Genomic DNA, 18,384 nt, shown 5'->3' with positions numbered 1-18,384 from the left:
CGCGCGCGCTGATGGCGTCACAGAGGCGCCGGGCGCCGCCGCTCGCAGCGCGTCCCGGGGGCGAGGGCGGCCCGCGGCGGTTCGGCCTCGGCTGGCGGGCGTCGCCGCAGCCGGCGTTTGGCGGCGAGGTTAGCGAGCGCCGGGTCTCGCCTGGAGGAGGCCCCGCGCCTCCAGGCCCGCTCCGCGGGAGCTCCGTGCGCCGGGCGGCCACCCGCCGAGCCTCGGCGTCCGCGTGCTGGGCTGGGGGCTGGGGGCTGCGGGCGGGATGCTGGGGACAGCCCCGTTAGGGGCGCCCTGAGGGGCCGGGGCTGAGCCCCCGCTGCCCTCGGAGCCAGCGCCCCCGAGCGCCCCAGTGTCGGGGCCCGGGGCAGATCCCAGTGTAGAGGATGCTTGGGGTCAGGGGTAGGTCCCGGTGCAGGGCAGGTCAGGGTCAGGGTCAGGGTCAGGTCCCGGGTCAGAGGATTGCAGGGTCAGGGTCAGGTCCTGGCGCAGGGGTGTCAGGGTCAAGGCCAGGTCCCGGTGCAGGGCATGGCAGGGTCAGGGTCAGGGTCAGGTTCCGGTGCAGAGGATGGCAGGGCCAGGGTCAGGTCCTAGGTCAGGGGATGGTTGGGGTCAGGGTCAGGTCCTGGGTCAGGGGATAGCAGGGTCAGGGTCAGGTGCCAGTGCAGGGCATGGCAGGGTCAGGGTCAGGTTCTGGGTCAGGGGATAGCAGGGTCAGGGCCAAGTCCCAGTGCAGGGCATGGCAGGGTCAGGGTCAGGTCCTGGTGCAGGGGTGGCAGGGTCAGGGTCAGGTCCCGGTGCAGGGGTGGCAGGGTGAGGGTCAGGTCCCAGTGCAGGGGTGGCAAGGTCAGGGTCAGGTCCCGGTGCAGAGGATGGCAGGGTCAGGGTCAGGTCCCGGTGCAGGGGTGGCAGGGTCAGGGTCAGGTCCCGGTGCAGGGGTGGCAGGTTCAGGGTCAGGTCCCAGTGCAGAGGATGGCAGGGTCAGGGTCAGGTTCCGGTGCAGAGGATGGCAGGGTCAGGGTCAGGTCCTGGGTCAGGGGATGTTTGGGGTCAGGGTCAGGTCCTGGGTCAGGGGACGGCAGGGTCAGGGTCAGGTCCCGGTGCAGGGCATGGCAGGGTCAGGGTCAGGTCCTGGTGCAGGGGTGGCAGGGTCAGAGTCATTGCCAGTGCAGGGCATGGCAGGGTCAGGGTCATTGCCAGTGCAGGGGATGGCAGGGGCAGGGACGAGGTCAGGTCCCAGTGCAGGGGATGCCGGGGCTAGGTACAGGACAGATGCAGGGGATAATGGGTTGGTACAGGTCCTGGCACGGGGACAGATTTAGAGTGGTTGTTTGCGAGTGTGCTCTCCTGCCTGGAGAACATTCGGGGGACTTGGGTGTTGTTGGCAACCTGCTGGCCTCAGAAACAGACGAGGTCTTAGTTGTGCAGGACCCGGTACACTGGACCGCGCTGGTGGCACCGATGGTGCACGCTCGGCCCGCGGGGCAGGTGAATGGACCAGGTGGCATCTTCCCGAGCAGGTGGTCGTCTGGGCTACAGGCGGCTGGCTGGGCTAGCCCTCTGAATCCCGGGCGGACCCCCGGAGGAGCCTCGGCTCCGCTGAGCGCCGCCCCTAGCCCAGCGCCCCCCGGGGTCGGGAAGGCCCCCGGGACTGCTTACCTTGCCGCTCAGCCTTGCATCCCCCTGTCCTTCTGCTCTGCAGGCACCGAGTCTAAAAGCCCGGTTAAGGCAGCAGAGCCGACGCGGAACCTCGCCGAGCCCCACCGCTGCCCCCACCGCTGCCCCCACCGCTGCTCGCCGGGCGGAGGATGCTGCGCCAGCTCCTGGAGGTTCGAGCCTCGCTGCTGCGCGTTCCCGCGCTTTCGGGCCTGCGGGGCCTGCGGGGTCAGAGGGCGCGGCGCGCAGGCGCACGGAGCGGGCCGCAGGGAGCAGGGCCGCAGGGAGCAGGGAGCCGGGAGCCGGGCGCACGGAGCCGGGCCGCACCAGCCGGGGGCGGCCATGGGCGAGACGGGCGGCGCCGAGGAGGCCTGCGGGGTCAGTGGGGAGGCCGGGCCCCGGCGACTGGCTGCGTGGTGCCCCCGGAGCGCCCGGGCCGCGCCCACCCGCGCAGGGGGCCCGGGAGGGGGCAGCGGGCGTGGCGGGGACAGTGCGGCCCCGGGGCGTCGTGCGGGGGCCCGGGAGGTGGGGGGACCTGGGCTCGGAGCCGGGCAGTGTCCGGTTCACGGTGAGGGCCGGAGGCGGTCACCCGGCCTGCCCCCCCCACGGCCTGGGCGGGTGGGGAAGATGAACGGAACAGCGGAGGTGCGGGGGGCGCTCCCAGAGGGCCGGGCAGCTGGGCCCGGGGGTGGGGGGTGAGGGTGAGGGGGGCCGAGTGTGTCCGGCTGGTGTAGGTCTCGGCTCCCGGGGGGAGGGTGGGGGACCAGAGCATGTCTGGCTGGTGTAGGTCTTGGTTTCCGGGGGTGGGGGTGGGGTGGGGGGTGGGACCAGAGCGTGTCCAGAGCATCAGCCTCGGGCCCCCCCCAGGGGTGGGGGAACGAGTGCCCTGGTGGCCTCGGCGCTCTCGGGGGATGGAGGTGGGGTGTGGGGGTGGGGGACCAGAGCCTGTCCGGAGCCGGGGCTGGCCTCGGCCTTGGGGGGGGGGTTGTTGGTGGTGGGGGGACTGAGCTTGTCCGGCTGGCCTCAGCCCCCGGGGGGTGGGGGACCAGAGAGCTGCCCGATTTTCAGCCTCGCCTGGGGGGGGGCTGGCATGTGGATGGGAAGGGAGACACTGGCTCCCCCTTTGAAGTGTGCGGAGCAGAGGGCAGGATGGGTAACGAGGAGCTTCTGAAAGCTTTGTGAGCAGGAGGTGTCCAAGGAAGGAAGCCAGCCGACTCGGGCAGCAGTCGTCCGGAAAGACGGTAATAATGGGAAAATCTGCTCCTCCTTTTAGCACGTGGGGACTAAAGAGGAATTCGTTAAAGTCCGGAAGAAGGACCTCGAGCGGCTGACCACTGAAGTCATGCAGATCCGGGACTTCTTACCTCGGATCCTGAATGGGGAGGTGCTGGAAAGCTTCCAGAAATTGAAGATTGTAGAGAAAAGTGAGTCTGACTTGCAGTGAGCAGGCAGGGATGGGACGGCAGTCTGTGCCCGTGGCTGACCTTCCACGAACTGCCACTGTGGCTGCAGTTGGGAGAGTCGGTGGGGACTCAGGGTGAGGTGCCCTGGGGCGCAGAGCTCACACATCCCTAGTAAGCTGGCTGGGGGGAACGTGGCCAGCTCCCTGGGGTCTCCCTTAGTGGCTCTTGTTTCTACCTGCCTCTCATCCTCGGCGTGAAGATTCCATACTCTTAGAATTAGAAAGCTCCACTCTAAAGATTAAGCGTTGGTATAAGTGAAAAATCCTGCCTTGTGGAAACTTTGCATGGAGTTAGAAGTCTCGGTAGAGATACGTGTGTATTTACTTGTTTCTAGGTGAACAGACAAGCCCGTTTCTTGTTTTTATTAAGATTGATTGATTTATTTTAGAGGGAGAGGGAGAGACTCCCAAACAGACTCTGTGCTGAGCTCTGAGCCTGGTGTGGGGCTCGATCCCACGACCCTGAGCTCATGCCCTGAGCTGAAATCCAGAGTCAGATGCCGCCCTGCCAGCTGCCACCAGTCAGTTTCCAGCCCTGATTTAAGTCTGGAATCCCAGGACTTGTCCATTCAGAGATTGAGATTCACCTTGAGCTCTGACGTCAGGTGTCAGTTTGGGAGCCTTATCGAAGTTCTAAGATTCTGGGACTGATTCTGCGCTTAACTAACATACTAAATTACAGTTAAGTGAGTCTTTGGTGCTTAAGGCTGGTCTAACGCTGTGCATTGGACTCCTCACCATCCCTGAGTGGTCTCTAGGACAAGTGTTTCTTTTCTTTTCTTTTCTTTTCTTTTCTTTTCTTTTCTTTTCTTTTCTTTTTAAAGATTTTATTTATTTATTCATAAGAGACACACAGAGTGAGGCAGAAACACAGGCAGAGGGAGAATCAGGCTCCATGCAGGGAGCCGACATGGGACTCCAGGATCACACCCTGGGCCGAAGGCGGCGCTAAACCACTGAGCCACCCGGGCTGCCCAGGACAAGTGTTTCTGAGTGGCCCAGAGTGTGTCTCTAGCACTGGTCCAGACAAGAAGATACCTGAATTCAACAGTACACGTTTCTGGCGTGGGCTGATGTACCTGGCCAAGGGCGCAGCCATACATAGTTAGAAGGGAGAACGCTCATGACCACTGCAGTCCCCTGTCCTTACTCCCTCTTTGGAATCCTCAGATTGGGGGTCTCCTCCTACTCATGGCCATGACTCCTCCCCAGGGCTTCCTTGACAGTCTCAGCTCTTGCTGGACTTGACGCTGGTAGCCGTTTGTCTCCCCTTCCTCCATCTGGAGGGCTGTTGCTAGTCTCTGGGTGCCTCACCAACCCCTACCCTCCTCCACACATCTCACCATCTGGGATGTTGTCTCCCATGGAGACCTTGTCGGCTGTGCTCTAGGTCCCTGGTTATACCGTAGCTCTAGACCATTGGCTTCAGAGTCCCTTGTACTGATCCCGTGCTCAGCCAGTGACCTTCTGAGAGCAGTCAGTCACCTGAGTGCGTTTATCTTCAGGGAAGGAAAGTCCTGACCCGTAGCAGAGCATGCCAGTGGGCTGAGTGGTTACGTCTCAGCAAATTAATGAACTGGCATTCTGAAAACGACATCAGGGTCTCATGAATTGGTTAGCACGAGTCTGGAGATCACAAAATCAAAAATGTATATATGAGACTGAGGGGCACAAAGATTGAATCTGTGGTGACGTGATCAGAGTTAGACTTTAAGAGCTCTTGCCTCGCCGTCCCCAGACCCTGTAGTCATGTCTTTCTGCTCTGGCTGTTTTGTCTTGGTCTACTTTGCTGACGTGTCCTCTGCAGCAGCCTTTCGGCTAGTGGAGCTTCCTGTGGAGTCGCCTCACTCCACGGTCTTTCCATGGGCAGTCTCATGCACACACAGCTTCAGTTTCCATATTGCTGCCAGTGGCTTCTGGGTTTGGCCCAGACCCCCAGGCTTAGTTAGGGCCTTGAGTCAACTCCTACTTGGCATTTCTCCTTGTGTATTTCACCATCATTTCAAATTCTCAGTGTTTGTCCCAGCCTAATCAGCCTGCAGCCATCAGGAAGCACCCATGGGTCCTCGGTCAGGCTTATTGGCTTCTTGCAATAAGAGAGGCCACACCCCAGAAGAACCATGGGCATCTTGCCAACAAGAGGCTAGAGCCGCGGTGGGTTTTGGGGAAGGGTGGAATTTAGGTGAAGTGCACATTAAATCGTGTTTTAATGGCCTCCAAGCAGAGTAGGGCCGTGTGTGGGGGCATCACCATATCCTACTACAATGGACCGCGGCCTCGTGTCTTTGAGAAGCACAAAGTTTATTTTATTTATTTTTAAAGATTTTATTTATTTATTCATGAGAGACAGAGAGAGAGGCAGAGACACAGGCAGAGGGAGAAGCAGGCTCCCTGCAGGAAATGTGATGTGAGACTCGATCCTGGGACTCCAGGATCACACCCTGAGCCAAAGATAGACACTCAACCACTGAGCCACCCAGGCGTCCTGAGAAGTACAAAGTTTAGATCGTGTAGAATGTTGTGTCTGGAAATTCCTTATTTGAAGCTCTGCAACTAGCTAGAAATCAAGGCTGCTGCCCTGTGTCCCAGTGACTTTGATCCTGTAGGGAACAGCGGGATGTTCCTTTTTTACTGGTGTAATTCCAAACAGCAAAATTTCTGACAGTCTGAGATTTTACAAAATAGGCTTTTTGTGAATCAGAAATCAGCAGTCACTGAAAGGGGTCATTGTCACAGTGTGTTCTTGGGAGAAACACTGTTTCCTGTTAACTTGGCAGCTTGCTTCATATGTCTGTTGGCCCAGTGTGGCGAACTCCGGGACAGATTTCTCCTTTCCTGCCTCTGACTCATTCGTGCCGTCCATCCCCCTAGCCCACCTCACACTGGGCTTTCTCAGTCTCCTCAGGGCACAAGCAGGTTTTTTTCCTCATGGCTGCATCCTGGATTCACTAGCCTGCGTCTGCTGCCACCTCTGAGCCCAGGCCCCTATCTCTGCCTCCTGTTTCTCTGTTTGCTCATTGTCACTTTCCAGTCTGCCCAGACTGTGTAGCCTGTGTAGTTTTTATTTTTTTATTTATTTAATTTTTTTTTAAAGGTTTTATTTATTTATTCATGAGAGACACACAGAGAGAGGCAGAGACACAGGCAGAGGGAGAAGCAGGCTCCATGCAAGGAGCCTGACGTGGGACTCGATCCCGGGGCTCCAGGATCACGCCCTGGGCTGAAGGCAGCGCCAAACCGCTGAGCCACCCGGGCTGCCCGCCTGTGTAGTTTTTAATAGTTAGGTGTGGTTAGGTCATTTCCCTGCTGATATCTTCAGTGGCTTTTCCTTGCTTTTAGGATACAGACCAAAAAACACCCCCTCTCTAAAAAAGCACCACCACCCAAAAACCTAAGCAAACCTGTACCATGGCCCAAAACACTTTGTATTATTGGACTTAGCCTCAGGCGCAGTCTCATTTCCTGGTCTGCCTAGATAACATCTGTCTTCCCATTGGTCCTGTCAGGTGTTGCAGCACACCACACTTTTCCTTCAGATAAAGTCATTTTTATTGTCATCCTATGATGTAGGTCCGTGGGAGGGCAGGGCCCCTCTTTTTGCCTCCCACTGTATTCTCTGTGCCCAAATATTTGGTCCCGAGGGACTTCCCACCCACCCGTTTTCTGCAAGCTCTTTTTTCTGAATTGCTCAGTATCACAAAGCTAGAGCTAGAGGTACCTGGGTGTTAAGAGAAAGGGAGGATCAAAGTGGATTTGGTGTCATGCTCACGCTCAAGGCTTGACTATGAACTCTGAACTTGAGTTGGCCCTTGAAGGCTTCTGCATCTCTGGCCTGAGGCCTGGCCTACAAGAGGTCCTTCTAAGGCATCTTTCACTTAGTTTTGGCTGTTGACATGGGTGACATGAAGGAAACAAAGTTTCTCTCCCTTTTCTTTTTATGAGGAGGAGGGCTGCTGGCTCTTCCCTGGGCCTTCTGAGACAAATCTGGTGAGCCATGGCCCCGAGAATGGCTCCCCGAGAGGTGATCCAAGGATCGCAAGGTGACAGCAAGAGCTGATGGACATGCTGATCTATCTGCCCTCCTGGCCCTGTGGTCTTAGAGCAGTATTGGGGTTTCTTTTGCTTCTCCAGTGGATGTGCGTTTGTCAGCTTAAGGAATGACAAAGAGCCACACAGAGAGAGGAACGAATGCAGACAGGAAGAGAGTAGAGGGCAACTATACCTGATTCGAGGGGAAGCTGGTTTTGGAGCCTAGGGGGTTGGCTTGGTTGGGCTCAGGCCATAAAGGACCCATGTTGACAAAATGAGTGTCACGTAGTGAATGGGACTTAATTCTGATTTTAGCATAGTAACTCCCTTTAGGAAATTGGGCAGGTAAGTGGTAGAGTTTGGAGTCTTCATGGGAAGGGTGTTCCCTGAGGATCTCTGAGAATATATGAGCATTGAGGAGCCAGGCATGCTTTGAGGGGTAAGAGGAAGGTGTTTTCAGATGGGGTGATGGTTACAGATGGTATGAAAGTCACAGATGAGAGTAGAGTTGATTGCCCACTAATAAGCTAATTTTTCAGCTTGATACGTGGAGCAAGGATTGGGGTATAGCAGAGTCAAGGTCAGTAAATGTCAGTAGTTGATAGGAGACTAAATAATAATAAATTATTTTTATTTTGAGATGAGAGGCAGGTGGAAGTTATCCATGGAAATCATGTCAAAATAGCGACTAAAATGACATTTTCAGGGGTATGATTTTTTTTTTTTTTTTTTTTTTAAACCTGTAGAATAAGCTTGAGGAATTGAGTGGAAGATAAAGGAGAATCAATAGATAGAGTACTCACCAAGGAAGGTCTTGGACTCCATTTGGGAGCAGGATTATGGCTGCCTGGGTGGACTGGAAGGGACACGTGAAGAAATGGTTAGTCTGGGTGGAGAAGTGAGGGCAGAGCCTGACAGTGGAAGTACGGAGCGCTGGCGCGCTGCTTCTCTGAGCTCTCAGATGTTTCCCTGCCTGTAGAGGGGACGGTGATGTTTACCACAGGAGGTGGCAAGGCTTCAAATGAGACGACTCTTTGGGAAGCACAGGCACTTAGTGTACGGCTCGGGGGGGCCCTCGGGAAAGGACCTCTTCAGGTGGAGGGGCCCCTGGTGGACTGAAGACAGCTCCGCTCCTGACCCAGCACTTTGCATTCTGACTTAAACAACATCACTCTGTGAATTTGAAAAAGGTTTAGGGAGGCTTGGAGTACGAGTGACCTGGTTTGAATTCTGTTTCTGTCCTTTCTTAATCTGTGTAAAATGGGGCTCCCATGGTGTTCTCAGGCCTCCACAGATGACCTTGGCAAAGCAGAGATGGGGAAGTACTAGGTAAAAGTTAGCTCGCTCCCTTGCCTCTCACCCCTTCCCGAGTGTGTTCATCTAACAATAATGGAGTTTTACTGTGTCAATGTGGGTCAAAAACGTTTGTTTTAAATTAGAATCCTGTTTTTTAAGGACTTATTTTAGAGTGTGGGCATGTGCGTGTGAGTGGGGGGAGGGGCAGAGGGAGAGAGAGAATCCCAAGCAGAATCCATGCTGAGCATGGAGCCTGACGTGGGGCTCCATCTCACGACCCTGAGATCATGGCCCAAGCTGAAATCACGAGTCGGTCACTTAACTAATTTATTTTTCAAAAATAAAATCCTATATATTATGTGGTTCAGTATGTAAAATAGATGAAAGTTATATTTTCTGCATATTTAAAAAATTCTGTTTTAGAACATTACTTGTAAAGTTGATACAATGAAATGTTTTGATGAAAACAAAATACGATCAATATTAGATTTTGGAAATCAGTTGCAGTGCCATCCTAAGTGTCCAATTTCTGTTTTTAGTTGTGGCTGTTAAGTTACAAAAAAAAGACATAAATCACAAAGGTAAAGAATTGCAAATGGTGAGTTTTTAAACATTTCACTTTGCAGCATCAGGATGCTTTTCAAGGAAACTGATCTGGAAGCTTGAAGGCAGTGGGGTCAGATGTTTTTGTTTCATGGTGAAGTCACAAGGTCTGATAATTCTTTGTCTTACTGGCATGGATTCATTTGGAGGAAGATGGTGGAAAAGCCAGTCGGCCTGTCCTGTGGAACACTTGTCAAACACCTATGCTGCCTTTGAGATGTCAGATGATATGATTTAGAAACAATTGGACATCTTAGTGGCAGGCGTCTGGAGTTGGGATTGTGTAACATTTCCTATTGACACCAAACATAAATTGCAGTCTCATTTGATGACTTTAAATCTGCAACGTTAGTTTTAACCTTTTAAAATTTATTTATTTAAATAAAAATGTTTAAGTGTTCATATTGTAAACCAGCCTTGTTTTGTTCCTTAAACGTCAGTAATGAACAGAAACTAGTGTAGCTGTGATATACTGGGGAGAGGTTTGTCTAATTTTCTGTAGCAACAGAAAAAATTATTTTGTGCAATTTAAAATTTGTGCAGGAGGGCAGCCTGGGTGGCTCAGCGGTTTAGCGCCACCTTCGGTCCGTGGCCTGATCCTGGAGACCCAGTATTGAGTCCCACGTCAGGCTTCCTGCATGGAGCCTGCTTTTCCCTCTGCCTGTGTCTCTGCCTCTCTCTTTCTCTCCCCCTCTCTCCCTCTCTACCTCTCCTTCTCTCTCCCTTTCCCCCTCCCCCTCTCCGTGTCTCTCATTAATAAATAAAATCTTAAAAAAAATAAAATTTGTGTAGCAGCACCTTGTCTCTGTCTGCATGGTCCAGTAGAACCTTCTGTGATGATGATGGTACTGTGTGATTCCCTAAATGTTTAAAAAACAGCTGCTAGCTGTATATAGCCAATTGGCCCAGCACCATTTATTGAAAAGACAATCTCCTACTCCTGTTGTACAGGATTGTTTTTTTTTTTTTTTTAGAGATTTTATTTATTTATTCATGAAAGGCACAGAGAGAGAGAGAGGAGGCAGAGACACAGGCAGAGGGAGAAGCAGGCTCCATGCAGGGAGCCCGACGTGGGACTCAATCCTGGGTCTCCAGGATCACACCCTGGGCTGAAGGCATTGCTAAACCGCTGGGCCACTGAAGCTGCCCAACAGGATTAGTTTTGATCTAAATGGCTGTGTATGTGGGGATTTGATTCTGAATTCTTTTTTTTTTTTCTTTTTATTGCGCCCCCCCCGCCCCCCACCCCAGGCCGGCTGGAGCGGAGGCGGGGCCCGATTCTGAATTCTTTATTAGTTTTATTTATTTTTATATTGTTCATTATTAGTGTTTATTAGTTTTTATATTGATTTTCTACTTGGTTATGTTTTATTCTAGCTCCCTGATGAAATTGTCTTTTTGCTGGAACATTAATCACAGTTAAAGTCTGAATCTGGCAAATTCAGTATCTGGATCAGCTATTGGTCTGCTTGTAGTGTCTATTTTCCCTTTTGGTAATCTTGGTCATTTTAAGTAACTAATGGACTATTTAAAGTGAAAATTTGTAGAGACTTTGGATGATAGTATTTTTCTCTCGCAAGCCGTGCCCCTCCTCACCACCCCCTACCTCATTGCACGCACTGTCTGCTCGCCTCTGCAGCTGTCGTGTGCTGCTTATGCCTTGCTGAGCGCCTAGAAGAGGGAGTTGGCTCTGACGTCAGCTCATTTTTCTGTGCTTCCATCTCCTCTGGGATCATGACCCACCCTAAGTCTTGGCTGTCCAATAGCTCTGTGGTTTATTTCCATTTCCCAAGCTCTGTGCTACCACTGACGGCTCTGCCCAGCTTTGCTGCCTCTTTGCCTGTGCTGGTTTGGAATATGCTAAGATTCCCAGGAGGAATGGGGTGGGAGGCTGGGCTCCTGTACCGCTATGAATGCTCCTCCTCTCTGGGTCCTGGCCTGAGGGCCTCTGTGACTCAGTGGTCCCCACATACCTTGAAAGGAGTTAGTTTGTTTAAATTCCAGTTTCCTAATTGTTCTCAAGGGACGATTGATCTGCTACCTCACCATCATAGCTGGAAATGGGAGTCCTTCATATATGTGGTTGTGACTTTTAAGTTGTTAAAAAACACATTTTAATGTCATACAGTAAAGACAGGCTGTGGAAATGTCCCAGATTAAAGGAGGCTAAAGATACGGCTGAAGGCCACACGTGACCCTAGACTGGTGGTTGTACTTGGAAGGGAAGAAATGCTACATAAAGGGCAGTTTCGGGTCATTTGACAGAATTGGAATGTTAGTGGCAGATTAGATAAAGTTATTGTATTCATTTTTCTGAAGTTGATAACTGTATAGAGTAGGTGTGTAGGACGTTATTCCTATTCTTGGGAAATACTGAAGTACTTACGATGTATGTAACTTACCCTCAATGGGCTCAGAACGCGTATTGTGTGTGTGTGTCTGTATGTGGTACAAACGATGAACAAATGCGAGACGTTGCCAGCACGTAAGTCTGGGTACAGGGAATATAGGTATTGTTTGTATTTTTTTTTTCATGCAATGTTTTGTAAGTTTGAAATTGTTCCCAAATAAAAAGTCTGAAAAACATTGTAAAATGGATAAAGTGCTGTTTATAGAACATATGTGTCCTTTAGGCACTCTTGGGTTGTTAGCAGTGGGGTTTGAAAACCACAGTACTACCTGGTCTCTAAAGCATTGGTGGGGGCAGCCCGGGTAGATCAGCGGTTTAGTGCTGCCTTCAGCCCAAGGCATTATCCTGGAGACCTGGGATCGAGTCTCACGTCAGGCTCCCTGTATGGAGCCTGCTTCTCCCTCTGCCTGTGTCTCTGCCTCTCTTTGTGTCTCTCATGAATAAATAAATAAAAATCTTAAAAAAAAGCGTTGGTGGGTGTTTTGAGATTAATTTCCCAAGAGTTTGGTATTATTGAGAAGAGGGAGACCTCTGTTTCAGCTCAGAGAAAAATTATTATTTCTGGCCTATAGAAATCTGAACAAGAGAGAGAATCATGAAGCTTATGATGAAAGAGTGAATGCCAAGAAGGGATTATTGGGGTACCTGGCTGGCTCAGTCAGTGGAGTGTGCAACTCTCAACATTGGGGTTATGAGTTTGAGCCCTACAGTGCATGTAGAGATTACTTGAAGTCTTAAAAAAAAAAAGATCATTTGAACCAAAAGTTTATTGTGACCCAAGTGAGACAATATCAGTGTCTCATGTCCATGTTTGGCAGGAACAAAAGGGGAAGCTTGGAGTATAACGTAGAGGACAGACAGGACTGGACAGAGTTTGGGGAATCCACAGGAGGATCACAAAGCCCCGGGAACTGGAGGAGTGGGGTGCCAGGGCTTCCCTTAGAGCTGCCAGCTGCACAGAAGGTGAAGTTACTGTTACTGGAAGATTGTCAGGGATGACACAGGGGAAGTAGATGTCCCAGCAGGTCTCCTTTCGTCCCCGGTCCCTTTGGAGCCTGCTGCTGTTCAAATCTAACATGAAGCTAAAAGCCAAGGAGCCCGATTGCTGTGGATGTTGACTTTAGCCTCTTGGGAGCACCGAGCGGGGTGGAGTACGGATCCAAAGGACACGTGGAGATGGTCTGGCAGACGGGGGCCTGGGAGAAAAGGAGAGAAATAGGGGCTTATGGACAGAGGAAGTGGGAAGGTAGCCAAGATGGAGAAAGTAGAGAGGTACATTATTTGAATATATCACTCCTGACACCCCACCATTAACATCTTATTCTAAATAAATAAAATCTTTAAAAAAAACATTTAAGGGATACCTGGGTGGCTCAGCAGTTGAGCGTCTGCTTTCGGCTCAGGGCGTGATCCTGGAGTTCTGGGATTGGGCTTCCTGCATGGAGCCTGCTTCTCCCTCTGCCTGTGTATCTGCCTCTCCCCCGCCCCCCGTGTGTCTCTCATGAATAAACAAAATCTTAAAAAAATAGTAGTATTCGTATGCCAATAACTGAAAACATTTCCTGATTCTGGTTTGAGAAATACATTCACAGAACTCATCTGAATTCAGTAAGATTGATCTTAGGTTTCTGTGATGGTATTTGTTTTCAGGTGCCCAGCGAATTTAGTCAGTGAGTCAGGGAGGTGTTCACCATCTGCCTGGCATCTGTCAAGCACTGCTAGGTAATGTCGAGATATTCAAAGGGCAGAATTTGACCCTCTTCCTTAGTAATTTACAGGTAGACTAAGGAGCTCCAAGAGACTCAGATGTTGAAGTTAGTGATACAAGGTACTGCCAAGTCCATTTGGCAATGCCAATATAGAGCAAATTCCTGTTAGTCACACGTTTTCTTCATCTTATAAAAGATAACTCCAATGGCCTTTAAGTTAGAAGAAGAAGAGTGGTTTGGGGAGATTTTTGGCAGTGGAGAGAAAAAAAATGCTATTTGCACGTTCTGATTCCAACTCGTTTCCCCCAACCCCTTTGATTTGTTTTAAAAGTTTGATAGCTAATTAAAGTGTTGTTTGGCTGGCTTATAGTGGGTAGGATTTCAAATGCACTTAAGCTCTTTAACTGAAGGTGTTGTTTTTTTTTTTTAATGAATCCTGAAATATTCTCATTTTTTCACTTTTTTCCCCCCGTTTTTTTTTTTTTTGTTTTGTTTTTTGTTTTTTGTTTTTTTTTACTTTAGGTATTTATATTGTTGACAGGCTGATTAAGTTAAAATGAAGTCTTTAGGGTGAGCCGTGATCCAGTATGACTGGTGTCCTTGTAAACGGGTATATTTGGACATAGAGCACACGTGTATAGGTAAGCTGATATGAAGGGACCAGGAGAAGGCCCAGGGACAGTGGAGGCAGATGGGAACTCTGGAAGATCTAGGCTCCTGAAAGGTGGAGGAGGCAGGGAAGGACCCTCGCCTACAGGTTTCGGGGGGAGCGTGGGCCTGCTGACACCTTGGTCTCGGGCCCACAGCCTCCAGAACTGGGGGACAGGATGTTTCTGTTGTCGGCTGTCCAGTCTGTGGTGCTTTGTTACATACCCTCCAGATCTCAGTTCACAGTAAAGATGGGGTCCATTAGCAGCTAATCGTGAATTCTTTTCTAAACCTATTATGGAGTGCTAGGAAGGGAGAGGTTAGCTATGAAAGACCGTTTATTTTGGGTTTGAGACTTTTAGCTGTTTTGGTCAAAAACGATACTTTCATATTAACATGAAACAACAAGTGTAAGTTTATTCTTATTTTAAGCATGCCAGGTGCTAAAGGGTAGAGAAATTGATCCCTTATGTATGCTTTACATTTCTTTGCTCAGGGTTTCAGAAATGCTGCTTTTCATTTGTAGCTCAGCTCCTTGCTGGTAATAGTTCTCTGCACCCTTTCCGTGGATAAGTTAAGCAGTGAGAGATACAGCCTTTTCTCATGGTATTAAAACTATCAGGGCAGCCTGGGGGCTCAGTGGTTTAGCACCACCTTCAGCCCAGGGTGTGACCCTGGAGATATGGGATCGAGTCCCACGTCGGGCTCCCTGCATGGGGACTGCTTCTCCCTCTGCCTGTGTCTCTGCCTCTCTCTCTCTCTCTCTCTCTCTCTGTCTCTCATGAATAAATAAATAAAATCTTAAAAAAAAACTATCAAAAAAGGATTGTGAGTTTCAGAAGTGGCCTGTGATGTAGATTATTTCTGTATATTAGTAGTCTGTCTTAGCCACCATTTCATTCAGTTAACAGTTACAGGGAGATTTCCTTATGAATGCTAAAGATTAGTAGTTACAAGACAGCCTAGGCTGGATGGCAGCTTCTTCCCTATTCTGACATCGAAGCTGGGTAAGATAATGTATTATTCACTGTCCATATTCTTTCTGTCCCTGGTTTTTAAAATAAAAAAATCATAGAAGTGGTATATTCTCATTATGAGGATGAGACATATAATCAAAGTGGCTGTATATTTTTCTCTCTTCAAGGATTAGCAGAAGGAACTTACAGAGAAGTAAAATTCATTTGTGTGACAAATATTTATAAAATTCCATGTACCGTTGTAGGGATTTGGGATGTATCAGAAAGCGAAACATGAAAATGCCTGCCCTTGTGGGGTTTGTACAGGGCTGTTGGCACTGCGGGGGGCCACGCTGAAAAAGCAGGGTGAGGGTTTGGTTGGGAGAAGGCGGCAGTGCTCCCATCTGGCCACGAGGTGGCGGCCTTGTACAGCTGAAAGGCACCTGCCACCTCCAGGTGCCCGGGTAGGCAGGTGTGGCATTCCACCCCCTCCATGCTGACTTTGAATTCTGTGGGGTGCCCGTGGGAGAGTGGAACGTTTGACCCCGTCCCCTTGTTATGGTAGCCTATGGATGTACGGCTACACAGGGCCAGAGACTGTGAGGTTACCCTAAGGAAAATCTGTGGGGCCAGGATGAATTCCCATGTGTGTTTATACGTGGTAAGGCTTGTAGAGATGTAATTTTCTATCTTTGCCACCTTTGAGTGACGTACAGCTTGATGATACAAGAAAATTTAAGAGTGAACTGCGAAGAAAAAGTTTGTACCACTGATTTATTTTAGTTCTTTTCATTTTGTTTCTTTTTATGAGCATATGCATTTCATAGTTCATTCATAATTATAAATGACATAAGTTTTCATTTAACACTGTCACAGAAGGCAACTGTGTAGCTTCTAGAGCCTAGCACTTGACTGACAGTTGATTTCTTGGGTGGCCAGGATTTGCAGCGTAGAGCACAGACTTCCAGGAGAGTCCTGTTGTGGCGTGATGCATTGTAGGAGGAGGGGGCAGAGAGGAGAACTGATTTGAGCTAGAAAAAATAGTCCCACTTAACATGGTTTCTGAGAAACGCCGTTTAAGACAAGTTGTGCCAGCCAGTTTCATAATCTGTAACCGAATATTTGGCTTTAGGTGCTAATCTTCCCTCTAGGGCAAAGGGTGCCAGGAAACTGCTGACTCCCTTCATTTCTCCCACGCTTTGGGGATGCCCCTGCTGTCCTTGGCAGTCCCCTGCCTTCTCAGAGCCCAGGGCCACCAAGCCACCCCCTGGGCTTGTCCACACTTCCCTGGAGGGAGTGCTTGTCCTGCCGTCTCCTCCCCAGGTGGAGGGGGGCACCAGTTTTCAGGCCGCTGGCTGCTGCCTCCCACCACCTGCTGTTTCTGTCCCCAGGTTCCTGTGGCTGGGCTCCCTCACTGGCTCTCACTGGTTGTGTGTTGTTTTCATTTTGTTAATGACCAGAGACCAGGCTGTTGTCCTGAAGCCGTCTTTCTCAGAGTCTATTCCCGGACCAGCAGCATCTGCCTCACCTGCGAGCTTGCTGGAAGGGCAGATTCTTCAGGCCCACCTCAGGCCTACTGAATCGGAGACTCTGACTGACGCTGGCGGGGGTGGGGGGGCGGGTGCAGCCTGTGTTGACCCAGCCCTGTAGGGGATACTGGCGGACTAACATTTGGGAGTCAGTGTCCACAAGCACTGCTGCATTAGCTCTGAGTGCCGTGTGCCACCTCACATCTGGGTACGTGTTAGCATAGACACTGATGATTTCTTAGTTCCTGAGGTCAAGGCACTTCATTACTTTGCTTTTTAAATGTCAGTATTTCTGCACCATAATATCTTTTCTTTAAAGTTGACCATACCTGTGATTCCAGACTTACTAACGTGGATGTTTTGGGGATTTTGTTGGCTATTTGAATCACCACCTAAATGAACGTGGTGGGGAGTTGCCACGGTTGCCCGCCTTCACCGCGGCCTTCTCTTGTCTGATCACCGTTGCTTCCGCCCCTCCATTGACGGCCGCTGCGGCTCTTCCTCCTGAGTCAGTCTGCCAGTTGGTGAGACGAGCACTGTGAATCAGCCCTGGCTGGCACCGTCTACTCACCGAGCTGCCTTCTGCTTTTTATGGAGCAGATACAAGTCTGTGCCACGAGACAGTCGGGTTTCTCAGCCCTGCCGTCAGTCCCTTACGTAACCCACTTTCTTAGAGCCTCCAGTACGAGTTTGGCAGTAAAATCAGGGCTTAAAAACATAAGACTGAAAACAACAACAAGAAAAGTGCTTTTGGGTATGGGCTAAAAACTGGCAAAAACCTGAAAAGCAGAACTTTTAGAATATTGGTCATTGAAGGACTGGTTCTGTGAATAATCACACCTGAGCAGCCCATGCCCATTTTCTTGAGAGATTTGGCTCATTGGATTCTTAGAGGACATTAATGGTCTGAAATGCTGAGTGTTGTTGTGTCTCTCTTCTTCTAGACCTGGAAAGGAAAGAGCAAGAGTTAGAGCAACTGAGAATGGATTGTGAGCACTTCAAAGCCCGCCTAGAGACCGTGCAGGCTGACAGCATGAGAGACAAGAAGGTACGATGCTAGCACACCAGTGTCCGGGCTGCTCCCCCACAGAGCCGAGTGGCCGGCAGCCCTCCTAGCCCTTAAGCCTCAAGAGACTGTATTTTAAAATGTATGTAATTCTGGGGGCGCCTGGGTGGCTCAGTCAGTAAGTGTCGAACTCTTGATTTCAGCTCAGGTCACAATTTCAGGGTCCTGAGATTGAGCCCTGCGTTGGGCTCCATACTCAGTGGGGCGTTTGCTTGAGATTCTCCTTCTCCCCTTGCCCCTCCCCCTCCTGGTGTTCTTGTGCGTGTGCATACATGTGCGCTTTCTAAAATAAATCTTAAAAAATAATAAGGGCTGGAAAATAGTCGAACATTTGGATTTTATGACCATTTAATGTGGAGAATATTTACTGGGTAGGCTTGTAATTATGACTTCCTGTTAACTTTAAAAAAAGTTTTTTTTTTTTTAAGATTTTATTTTTTCATGAGAGACAGAGAGGCAGAGACAGAGACAGAGGAAGAAGCTGGGATCATGACCTGAGCTGAAGGCAGATGCTCAACCACTGAGCCACCCAGGTGCCCCAGCTTAAAAAATTTTTAAAAATATTTATCTATTTGACAGAGTACTCACATGTGCCTAAGTGGGGGGCCAGGGGGTGAGGAGGGAAGGGTGGGGCAGAGTGAAAGAGAGAAAGAGAGAAGCAGACTCCTCACTGAGCATGGAGCCAGATGCAGGGCTCTTTCTCAAGGCCCCAGAGTTCATGACCCGAGCCAAAATCAAGACTTGGACACTCAACCAACTTAGCCACACAGATGACTCTAATTTTTATGTCTAAAAGACCACTTCAGAACATTAAAAATCATAGAATAATAAGAATTCTGAAAAATGTACTTAATAATTTATAATCAGAGATGTATTAACTGGAAATATTTGTAATAAACCTAGGGGATCATTTACTAATCTTTAAGAAACAACTAATGTGTTTTAATATTTGACGAGACTAATAGTATTTCTTAAAAATTACACATTCTTGGGGATCCCTGGGTGGCTCAGTGGTTTGGT

At 50.0% G+C, this 18,384-nt stretch overlaps 1 protein-coding gene across 2 annotated transcripts in view; it reads left to right on the top strand.

Annotated features, from left to right (window-relative positions):
• The first annotated feature begins 10 nt into the window (after positions 1–10).
• The window catches only part of HSF2BP (heat shock transcription factor 2 binding protein), a 102,225-nt gene continuing 83,851 nt past the window's right edge, over positions 11–18,384 (top strand). Inside the window, exons 1-4 of one of the 2 annotated variants that reach the window (XM_077879349.1) lie at positions 11–128; positions 1,703–1,829; positions 2,930–3,080; positions 17,243–17,346. In XM_077879349.1, the coding sequence (XP_077735475.1) occupies positions 1,809–1,829; positions 2,930–3,080; positions 17,243–17,346 (276 nt within the window). In that variant the 5' untranslated portion in view covers positions 11–128; positions 1,703–1,808. Of the gene's footprint in view, positions 129–1,702; positions 1,830–1,875; positions 2,035–2,929; positions 3,081–17,242; positions 17,347–18,384 lie in introns of those variants that run through there. The other variant, XM_077879347.1, reaches the window with a different exon arrangement.

The sequence above is a fragment of the Canis aureus genome, chromosome 30 (genome assembly GCF_053574225.1).
Source record: "Canis aureus isolate CA01 chromosome 30, VMU_Caureus_v.1.0, whole genome shotgun sequence".
Lineage (NCBI taxonomy): Eukaryota > Metazoa > Chordata > Mammalia > Carnivora > Canidae > Canis > Canis aureus.
Note: the sequence above shows the minus strand (reverse complement) of the source record. Positions and strands in the feature narration are given on the sequence as shown.